Genomic DNA, 11,539 nt, shown 5'->3' on the forward strand with positions numbered 1-11,539 from the left:
AATCTAACTTCCTTGAAGTAGGTTGCCTGGTTCTGGTAAATTTTTTGAATGGTCTCTGCCATAGTGCCAACAACGGCGGCCAAGGAGACTAGTTGCTCGGCTGGGCCATCAGGTTGCTGGTTGGGAGCTGAAGTCTGTCCCTGTTCTGGAGGAGGTGTGGCTGAAGACGCAAATTTCCTGAGAATCTGTCCTTCGTGTGGGGGTAAGTCTCCTGCAGGGATAAAAGAAACAGACCCTCCTTCCTCGGTTCGGATTTTCTTCATGGCTTTTAACAATTGTAAATCAAAAGGTAGCATACGACAAGCAACATGCAAAGGGCATTCATCCACATCAAGTTCACATAGGTTAACAGTTAAGCAAGTGATGATGTGCCCTAAGTGAAATTTAGCTACCTTTTTCATCATTTCAGAAAATTTTAAGGCTAACCAATAGCCTAAATTTTAAGACTATAATCTATACATGATTCTAGGTATTGAAAAAAAAAGGTAAAAGATATACTGGCTCATGATGACATCAATGATTGGCCTAGGTGTAGTGGTGATTGTCTCGATTGTAATTGGTTGCTAAACTCGGGAGGATTGATGACATGGTGACTGATCTTTTAAAAAAGAATCAATTAAGTTAAAAGTTGTTAGTGGTAGTTACTTAATTTCAACTAGTTTCAGGTGATCTTACATGTTGCTTTCAATTAGTTTCAGCTGATTTCACCTTCTTAATAGCAATTTACCGTTATTATGGTATTTTTCATTTTTTATCTATTTAAATTGTTGATCTGTTAATCTAATACATTAAATCTTAATCAATTATAACTATATATCGCGTTAACATTGGTGACAAAAAAAGTTAGTTTTGAACATAAAACTCAATTAACACAACAATATTTATTCTTATACATTCAAAATTTACACTTTTAATATTTCTATCTTATATATCTATACATAAATTCTAGAAATTTCATTTCGACATCATTTCTATTGTAAAAAACTTCAATTTAAAACACATGTAAAATGTTCATAACATTATTTTAATTGAATTACATATTTACAATAAACAAATGTGGCAAGCAATAGTTTAATATGTGCGATTATAATGATTTGAGGAAATATTTTATCGTGGATTTAGAACCAGTAGTTGTTCCTCTATTCAGATAACGCCACATCAATAATTGAGATGACGTGACATCATCTGAGTGAAAGGACTATTACTAGTCTCTCTACTCAGATAACATCGCATCAATAATTGAGATGATATGACATCATCTGAGTGAAATAACTACTACTGGTCTTGATCCATAATAGAATTTCTCATGATCGAGAGCTTAACATAACATGCCAAATTGAAACACTAGGGACTCATTAATAAAAGTAAACAAAGATGAGGGGTTTAAAGATGAAATTTTCCTTAATTATACAAATACTAATTAGGAGAAGATTAAAATAATAGTAATAGAAAGGCATAGTATTGCGTGTAGTAGGGTATGGGCGGTTGAGTGGGCCCACACAGCCTTTTTAAGAAGAGGCTCTGTTTTTTGTTAGTTTCTGAGCAGACAAAAGCAGAGAAGCTTCTTATCCTTCTCTCTTAGGTTTTCACACTTAGAATCTACTAAAGCTATTACCTTTCCACTTTCACCCTCTTATTCTCCATTATTACCATTATGCCACTGAGAAGCCACTTAGAAATTTGCAGTAGTGGCATTTTTGAAATAATAACAAAATCAAGGGGTAAACTTTACAATCTGCCTAGAACAGTGGGTTATATAGTTCTATGTTGTCGTACAAGATTGTTCAGATTACCATGTTCTTCTTCTTCTTCTGTTCCATTTGATTCTGCAAAATTTGTCTCTCTCTCTCTCTTTCTCTCTCTAGATCTTTATTACTTTCTCTCTCTAGATCTTGTATTAGAAATTAATGGCTCCTATGAGTCTTCCACCTGGATTTAGGTTCCATCCAACAGATGAAGAGCTTGTTGCTTATTATCTTGATAGAAAAATCAATGGAAGAACAATTGAACTTGAAATTATTCCAGAAGTTGATCTCTACAAATGTGAGCCTTGGGACTTACCAGGTACCATACTTTTCATTCTTTTATATTTCTTGTTTCTTCAATTCTCAATAGCTGCCTTGTACGAAAAATTAGTGGAAACCGAAAAGAAACAGAAACAAAAACACGGAAACACCAGTAACGAAGAGTTTCTGTGCAATATAGCTAATTCAATAGTGGCTGAGTCAGAGAGGAGGGTTTGCGGGTGTAATTGCACCAGAAAGAAACCCGTCTGAAATCATCTTTCTGTGAGATGGATTCCGACAGCTGGGGGTGCATTCCCTTCTCTTTATCGAGAAGTTCTATAGTAATACATCTAACCAATAAAAAATCTTATAGAGACTAGTATGAAATTATCTTTCTCAAGTTGGATGCTAATAGACACCCCATCCCGTCTTATCACTATCTAGATATTCTAGAGTGAGTTCAATACACCCGATCAGTGAAAAAGGGAGTTTGATCAGTCACTAATCAAGTGAAAGTGAAATGATAGTTATAAAGAAAAAAATTGTACAATTGTGATATATTCATAGGTAACTGCAAGAGATAATAATAATAAAAGTTATTTTTGAGTCCAATTCATCTGTTCAATTGATGTTTGGAAAAATTCTACTATAGTCCCGATCCATTGGACCTTACGAGTAGAAACATGACAATTATGCACTTTCTTTCTTTACACCAATCATCTTCCAATGAGGTAGCATACTTTTCTCTATTCATTGGTTGAATATTTCTTTATTTACACCAATCATTTTCCAATGAGGTAACATACTTCTCTCTATTCATTGGTTGAATCCATTGTATCCAGTCCATCGTAAAAGTTCTCTAATAATTATGATGAATATGTAACTTTCTTGAGTATAAGAACTCTCAGATCAACTGATATTTATATACAGATTTATTAAAATGAGTTATCGTGTCATAATTATGTGTTGTGGTGTTAGGAATCATCGACGTGTAATTGTTGTTGAATAAATGCAGAAAAATCATTCTTGCCAAGCAAGGATATGGAGTGGTATTTTTACAGTCAAAGAGACAAGAAGTATCCAAATGGATCAAGAACAAATAGAGCAACAAGAGATGGATATTGGAAAGCAACAGGTAAAGATAGATCAGTTAATTCTCAAAGAAGATCTGTTGGAATGAAGAAAACTTTAGTTTATTACAAAGGTAGAGCTCCTCATGGCATTAGAACCAACTGGGTTATGCATGAATACAGATCTTTGTCTGCAACTGCTTCTTCTACTTTGAAGGTAAACCCTATCTTCTTTTTATTTCAATTAACTGGTATCAGCGACTCTTAAAGTGACTGAAAGTTCGAATTCTGACAATCTCATTATTCAACACATGGTAAGATGAACATTCAGGTGTATCAAAGATAATTATAAAAACTATTCTTAGAACTTAAATATCGGATTGAACTCTTGATGTAAATGATTTATTAACATTTTGTTCTTCGATTTTTCTTTTCGGGTTTATTTGCATTGGTCCAAGTGGTAATTAAGAAGTTGATATCTTACAAATAATAATAAAAACTATTCTTGAACTATACTAGTTCAATTGTTTTAAAGATAAGGTACCAAAATCAGTTTATGGTTTTTAAAAAGTACCAATTTAAGTTCTGAGTACAAAATAACACTAATATAGGTTTAACGTTTAAAAAATAGTATCAATTTAGATATTGATAACAAAATATGACACGTCATTCAACTTACTCCGTTAAGTTCTGATATCTCTCTCCATGTAAAATTGATAGAGCTTACCAGAATAATATAATGACGTGTCATGTTTCGTTATCGAGGCCTAAATTTGGCAAATTATTTTATACGCGCATCCTCTAAATTGATGCTTTCTCCAAAAAAGAATGATAGGCCTATTTTGTACCATATCCTATTGGTTTATATATAATTAGCAAGGATTTAAGTTTATTTGCATTACATTAGATCCATTAGGTTTTTTTTTTCTTATTTGGAATCTATAGATTAAACCTTAAATCACACAAAATTTAGGGTTTAATATATTTAATTTAGATTTGGTCTGAATCTGTCAGAAAGACTGTCAGCTTGCTGACATAAAGAAAAACAGCCAACCCAAACCCTAGAAATAATGAACTAATAATAATAGATTACAGATAACTTTATTTACTTATTTATTATTATTATTTACGTTCTTTTCATTTTTTTCTGCATAAAATCAGTGATAATCAAACGGAAAATGTAACAGTAATCATATTATATAACGTAAATAATACTATATAATATAAGATCAAACTTTGCTCTGACTAGGAAATGATTAGGACCAGTTTAGAAAATACATTATAATATAACATAATACGTTTTAAATAGAGTTGGAAGACTGACTTTAAATTGAGTATAAGAAAAGCATGATGATTTATGCTTCTTTTTCCCATAATATTCTTATTATGAATTTATAGTTGTCATTTTTAGATCTTTCTTTTACATCTTTAATAAAGAATAAATAAAAACTTATCACCATCAAATGATGAAAGACATACTTTAAAATATATTGTACTTACTTCTATCTTTAATCTGTTCTTCTTTTTTCATTTTGTTTTCCTCCTTTCTTACCTTGCCTTTTTTATATTCTAATTTTAGGGTAAATTACATTTATGACCCCGAAAATTACAACGCTAAACAGTCATACGACCTCCTAAATTTCATTTTTCGACATAAAAATCTTTGATATAACATTAAAGTCAATATCAATGAGATTCCGTTAAAAAATTAACGATTTAATGACTTGAACAAATTTACCCTATCGCTCTAAATTAAGGTCAAATACTTATTGTAACCTCGTGAGGGTAAAATGGGTATTTGACCACTATCTATAGTGACACGGATAGAAAAGAGAGAGACCCTGTTTGATAAAGAGCTTTTTGGAGTCAAATTAGAGGTTTGAGTTACTTTAGAGGTTTTGACTAGCCTCTAGTAGTGGTGTTTGGTGTAAAAAGGTTTGAAAGAACTTTTTATTTATTAAAGATTGGTTAGCGAAGAATGGTAAGCGGCGAACTTTCCAGCTATGCTGGCACCCTCACAGTTAATTTTGAAAAAGCTAATTTTATGAGTTTTTTCAATTAGCTTATTGCTCCATCTCTTTTGAATGACCATTTTACCCCTATTTATTACTATCTAACCTCAAACAAAGATTTTACCATGTCCTTATTTATCATTTTACACAGACAATTATTAACAATCAGCTAAATTTTACTAAACAAGTTTACACAATCAGCTAGTCGAATCAGCTAACCAAAAAGATGATAGCTATTTGCCAAACAGGACCAGAGTAAATAATGTGGTGATAGTTGTTTAGATTAGCATTCCGTTAATTTTTTAATGGATTTTTGTAGACTCAGGCTTTAATGTTATAATACTGCAAAATTCAAGCATTTTTATATCAACATATGTCACATTGTTAAATAATGTTATAATTCAGAAGTCATAAATGTAATTTACCCTATATTAAAATACATCTTAGTATTAATTCTACATTTCTGATATTTTTTTTACCATTGCAGGATTCATATGCATTGTGTAGAGTTTTCAGGAAAACAATGCAAATATCCAAAACAAAAGAAGGGAAAAACAAAGATAAGATTAACGTAAACAAGGAAGAAAACTGCGTTTCCGACGAACAATTTCAGGCAGACGATATAAGTGGAGTCGAAACATCTAAAGGTAACAATGAAGATGAAATTTTCAACAACGATTACTCGAAATTTCCGTCGGAAACGTGTTCTTCAGATGTTACACAAAGTACACCAATTGAAGCAGTAATTAACATTGATGAAGCTAATAGCTCTGCTAATATGTATGTGGACTTCTCAAATCTTCTTCAGGTACGCATTATTAAGTTTCTGAACTTTTCGAATAAATCATTTTCGATTTATCGAGTCATTTTTTTATGGGATCTTATACTATATATTACTTGATTTGAATATATACAAATAAAAGTTCAAGTGCTTAATTAGCAACACAATTTTAGAAAATTGAGGGACTTAAAATACACATTGCCTATTTATTTATTTTCTAGAGAACAATGGTTTTATTTTAAGTCTATTTTTTTATAAACTATACATTAAAAAATGTTGGTCTAGATTATGGTTTTGCTTTTGTTTTGGAATAAGGGTTAAATTTAATTTTAATGTTAGTTAAATTTAACCTTTGTAAAGGATTTTTTTTACTAATTTCCATAAGTATTTACTTAAAAATGGTAAAAATGAACTCAATTTTCTATCATAAGGTCAAAATTGAGCTGATTTTTTTTACTAGGAGAATAAAATTGAACCGTTTCGTACGACAGATTTAACTCGTACCGAACCATTTTCTCTTCTTTTTATCTTAAGTAAAAAAAATTAAGATTTGATTAGTGAAATTAATTATGTGTAAAGGTGATATTAAAATGGGCCATACAAAGATTCATATAATAATAATGTCTTTTGTGTTACATGATTTTGATCATTTACTTTACATTTTTCCAGCAAATTGTTCTTTCTTTCTTTCTTTATCACTAAAAGCTTCATGTTCACACCTTAATTAAATGTATTTTATTAAAATAAATTACAAAAATTAATGGTAATTTTATGCAATAAATATTAAAAATAGAAGAGCCAATAATAAAAGGGCATTAAACAAATACTTTTTGATCTTTTTTTAAAGGTTGAAGTTCCAAAAATCTGTTCACTATCTTCAATAAGTTCTTTTTGACTGACTAAAATTAAAACTACATTCAAAGTTCAAATATCTTTCTTCCTGATTTTCCTCAATTGGGTCTACTATTCCACAAAATCTCACATTTTCCAATGTATTTTTCCAATCATTTTCTTTCTTTTTTCTTTTTAAATTCCCCCCTCTTTTATAGCATGCCTATGCCATTAAAATGATGCAACAAAGGCCTTTTTTTTTCAATTTCAAGAATTACTCAATTCACTTCATCAATGTTCAATAACTTTAGTAAAAAAAATTCACTATTATTTTTAAGTTTTGAACATTATAACTTATTTTCATTTTCTACTTGTTTTCATATGATATTGTTGAAAAATTTAAGCATTTTCAGTTAATTATATTACTTATAGATATTTATTTTTTACTTATTTCATATATTTTAATGATATTGTTGTTGAAATGTTTTTTTATACATTTTTAAGGATATACGTTTTTAAGGATATAGTTTACAAATATACACGTTTTTCTATATTAAATTATTTTATATTATTTTTTTTAGATAGTATAATATACATTTTAATTGTATTTATATAAAAAAAATATAAAAATACAAATTCCATTAATCCACAAATGCCTTATCCGTCCGATTAGCGCTTAACATTTTTTTACAATCTTACACTTAATAGTTAGCAAAAAAATTTAAATGGATTTTTTTTATATAAATAATAGATGAATGATGATATAGTATTAAATGAAATGCTGTTACAAACTTTTATCTTCTAAATATCTATAAGTATATTACTTCCATAAAAGGTAGGTGAATAAGTAGAATACTTCCATTAAATTTGTAGAGGTTTAGTTACAGAGTTAATTACATATAAATGTCCTATGGTTTCGTCAATTTACAGATGGGTATTTGTGGTATTTTTTCGCAAACACAATCCTATGGCTTATAAAATTTTGCAAAGTCAACTATGTGGTTTGCAAAGTTTTGCATTTGCGTTCACTTTGTCAGAATTTGGCCAATAATGACCTTAGAATGAAAAATTTCAAGAGTTAGATGATATTTTAAGCAACTTTAATTCTTAACTTTTTTAGGTTTGATGTCATTTAGGTGTTTTTTTTATGAGAGAGAAAGTTAATGTTTAGAGAGAGAAAACTCCAAAAATGATAATTTTGAAAAATTAAAAATATGGTTTCATAGTAAATAGGATACTAAATAACTTTAATTCTTGAAAATTTTCATTTTGAGGTCGTTTATCGGTTAAATTTTGCAAACTACATGATTGGATTTGTAAAGAAAAATACCACATGTACTCATCTGCAAATCCGTGTAACCATAGAGCAATTACTTATAATTAACCCTTAACCTTAGTTATATGATAAATATGTGATCACTTCTCAAATTTTCAAATTTAAATTTTAATCCTTCGTTCCGAATTGAATGGTCAAGATTATCCAACAAGACCTATCAAAATAAGAGTATTTATGTTTTTTTAGTTAACTACTCATATATGCTCAAAACTTACGTGTATTAAGGGTATAAATCGTGTTATATTATATGTATATTCCACCTGATTACATATAATATAAATGTAATAAAAATGATGATCATGTTAAACGTGTTATTTCTATAAATCATATTTTCGTGTCAGAAATTAACAGTATTACGTGTGTAAAATATTACAGGATATGCAGATTCCCAGCCACTCAAGCATGCAATATCAACTACCATATCCACCATTAGAATTAGAAGACTTTCCACAAATAAACATAGCAGAATCAACAAAGCCTGAAATCATGGATGAGTACATGACATACAAGGATTGCATGAATGGCACATTAGAAGAGATTTTCTCTTTATGTTCTTCTCAAGATTACAATTCCAATGTTGCCCTTTCCATGCACGACTGAGTAAACTCGCGGATGCGGGAGGTGCACAGGGTTCGTTGCATCCCCGGCCACCAGAATCCATTCTGAAAAATGTGGTTTTAAGTGAACTTTTCTGTCTTGTAAGAGAGTTTTGGACATTATGTAATTGCACTCCCAGATTTAGGATACTAGTTCCGTCGCTAAAGGATTTATACTAACAAGTGATAAAAAAGAAAAAAGAAAAAAAAAAGAAATTTAAGTTTATGTTTTATACACTATTAACTTGGGATTTATTTGATGATACAAAGGTAGAATTAGTTAATGCATTGGATTGGACTGGGTTGGATTGGTTCGGATAGGATCGGATCGGGCATAATAACCAAATTTATAGAGGGGATTATTTTGCCAAATCCAACAAAAATACATATATGTGATAGGCTAAGGAATGCCTTCATTTTTTTTTATGATATATATTTTTGTTGTTATTTCTTTATTTGTTTGCACAAGGTGGAGAAGTCCAAATTGCATAAGAGTTTGATAATATTATATTGTCGCAATGTATTATTTCTTTGGAATTCAAGGACTTTATTTTTCAGTTACATTCATGCAATTTATATATAATATAAAACAGTAACGGTGGAGCTGACGTGTCACTTTCTCCTTTTTTACTGATAAAAAATATAATATATTAACTTTAGTTATATTATTATATTTATTTGTAAAAAGATTATTTTATCTGTACTATATCTAAGAGATCTACATAATTTAAATTAATCCCTAAAATCTCTCTAATTCTCTGCATATCTATATCTAAAAGTTATACATAATTTAAATTAATCCCTAAAATATCTCTAATTCTCTGCATATCTATATCTAAAAGTTCTACATAATTTAAATTAGTCCCTAAAATCTCTCCAATTCTCTGCATATCTATATATAATATAAAACAGTAACGACGGAGCTGAGGTGTCACTTCCTCCTTTTTTACTGATAAAAAATATAATAAAAAATATAATATATTAACTTTAGTTATATTATTATATTTATTTATAAAAATATTATTTTATCCGTACTATATCTAAGCGTTCTACAGAATTTAAATTAATCCCTAAAATCTCTCTAATTCTCTGCATATCTATATCTAAACGTTCTACATAATTTAAATTAATCCCTAAAATCTCTCTAATTCTCTGCATATCTATATCTAAAAGTTCTACATAATTTAAATTAGTCCCTAAAATCTCTCTAATTTTCTGCATATCTATATATAATATAAAACAGTAACGATGGAGCTGAGGTGTCACTTCCTCCTTTTTTACTGATAAAAAATATAATATAAAATATAATATATTAACTTTAGTTATATTATTATATTTATTTATAAAAGATTATTTTATCTGTACTATATCTAAGAGATCTACATAATTTAAATTAATCCATAAAATCTCTCTAATTTTCTGCATATCTATATCTAAAAGTTATATATAATTTAAATCTATATATAATATAAAACAGTAACGATGGAGCTGAGGTGTCACTTCCTCCTTTTTTACTGATAAAAAATATAATATAAAATATAATATATTAACTTTAGTTATATTATTATATTTATTTATAAAAAGATTATTTTATCTGTACTATATCTAAGAGATCTACATAATTTAAATTAATCCCTAAAATCTCTCTAATTTTCTGCATATCTATATCTAAAAGTTATATATAATTTAAATTAATCCCTAAAATATCTCTAATTCCCTGCATATCTATATCTAAAAGTTCTACATAATTTAAATTAATCCCTAAAATCCCTTTAATTCTCTACATATCTATATTCTATATAAAACAGTAACGATGGAGCTGAGGTGTCACTTCTTCATTTTTTACTGATAAAAAATATAATAAAAAATATAATATATTAACTTTAGTTATATTATTATATTTATTTATAAAAAGATTATTTTATCCGTATTATATCTAAGAGTTCTACAGAATTTAAATTAATCCCTAAAATCTATCTAATTCTCTGCATATCTATATATAGTATAAAACAGTAACGATGGAGCTGAGGTGTCACTCCCTCCTTTTTTACTGATAAAAAATATAATATATTAACTTGAGTTATATTATTATATTTATTTATAAAAAGATTATTTTATCTGTACTATATCTAAGAGTTCTACAGAATTTAAATTAATCCCTAAAATCTCTCTAATTCTCTGCATATCTATATCTAAAAGTTCTACATAATTTAAATTAATCCCTAAAATCTCTCTAATTTTCTGTATATCTATATCTAAAAGTTATGCATAATTTAAATTAATCCCTAAAATCCCTCTAATTCTCTGCATATCTATATTCTATATATAATATAAAACAGTAACGATGGAGCTGAGGTGTCACTTCCTCCTTTTTTACTGATAAAAAATATAATAAAAAATATAATATATTAACTTTAGTTATATTATTATATTTATTTATAAAAAGATTATTTTATCCGTACTATATCTAAGAGTTCTACAGAATTTAAATTAATCTCTAAAATCTCTCTAATTTTCTGCATATCTATATCTAAAAGTTATACATAATTTAAATTAGTCCCTAAAATCTCTCTATTTCTTTGCATATCTATATATAATATAAAACAGTAACGATGGAGCTGAAGTGTCACTTCCTCCTTTTTTATATCATTAATTGTAATTATTAATTATATTTTTGTTAATATTTATATATTAAGATGAATCCGTGCATCGCACGGGTCAAAAACTAGTTTGTTTATACAGGCTATTCTTCCTTTATAAAAAAAATTATATTTACAAATGGAATTCATTCTTCATAATTCATCGAAATAATAATTTTTCTTTTTATACTTCGGATGGAGAAATTATCAGAAGTATTCGGTTCTCTATCTGATATATGGAGGATTTTTCACATATATTTTGTCAAAC

At 28.3% G+C, this 11,539-nt stretch overlaps 1 protein-coding gene across 1 annotated transcript; it reads left to right on the forward strand.

Annotated features, from left to right (window-relative positions):
- Positions 1 to 1,809: 1,809 nt before the first annotated feature.
- On the forward strand, positions 1,810 to 8,984 carry LOC136206727 (NAC domain-containing protein 54). Its single transcript, XM_065997869.1, has 4 exons — positions 1,810 to 2,064; positions 3,022 to 3,293; positions 5,576 to 5,896; positions 8,412 to 8,984. Exons 1-4 carry the CDS (start codon positions 1,908 to 1,910, stop codon positions 8,634 to 8,636), a joined length of 975 nt encoding a protein of 324 aa, XP_065853941.1. The 5' UTR covers positions 1,810 to 1,907; the 3' UTR covers positions 8,637 to 8,984.
- Positions 8,985 to 11,539: the final 2,555 nt, after the last annotated feature.

The sequence above is a fragment of the Euphorbia lathyris genome, chromosome 9 (genome assembly GCF_963576675.1).
Source record: "Euphorbia lathyris chromosome 9, ddEupLath1.1, whole genome shotgun sequence".
Classification (NCBI taxonomy): domain Eukaryota; kingdom Viridiplantae; phylum Streptophyta; class Magnoliopsida; order Malpighiales; family Euphorbiaceae; genus Euphorbia; species Euphorbia lathyris.

Excerpts from the sequence above, each read along its gene's own strand:
- LOC136206727 (XM_065997869.1), top strand. The coding sequence starts at position 1,908 with ATGGCTCCTATGAGTCTTCCACCTGGATTTAGGTTCCATCCAACAGAT. Across the intron at positions 2,065-3,021 it reads TGAGCCTTGGGACTTACCAG|AAAAATCATTCTTGCCAAGC; the intron begins GTACCATACTTT and ends GAATAAATGCAG. Across the intron at positions 3,294-5,575 it reads CTGCTTCTTCTACTTTGAAG|GATTCATATGCATTGTGTAG; the intron begins GTAAACCCTATC and ends TTACCATTGCAG.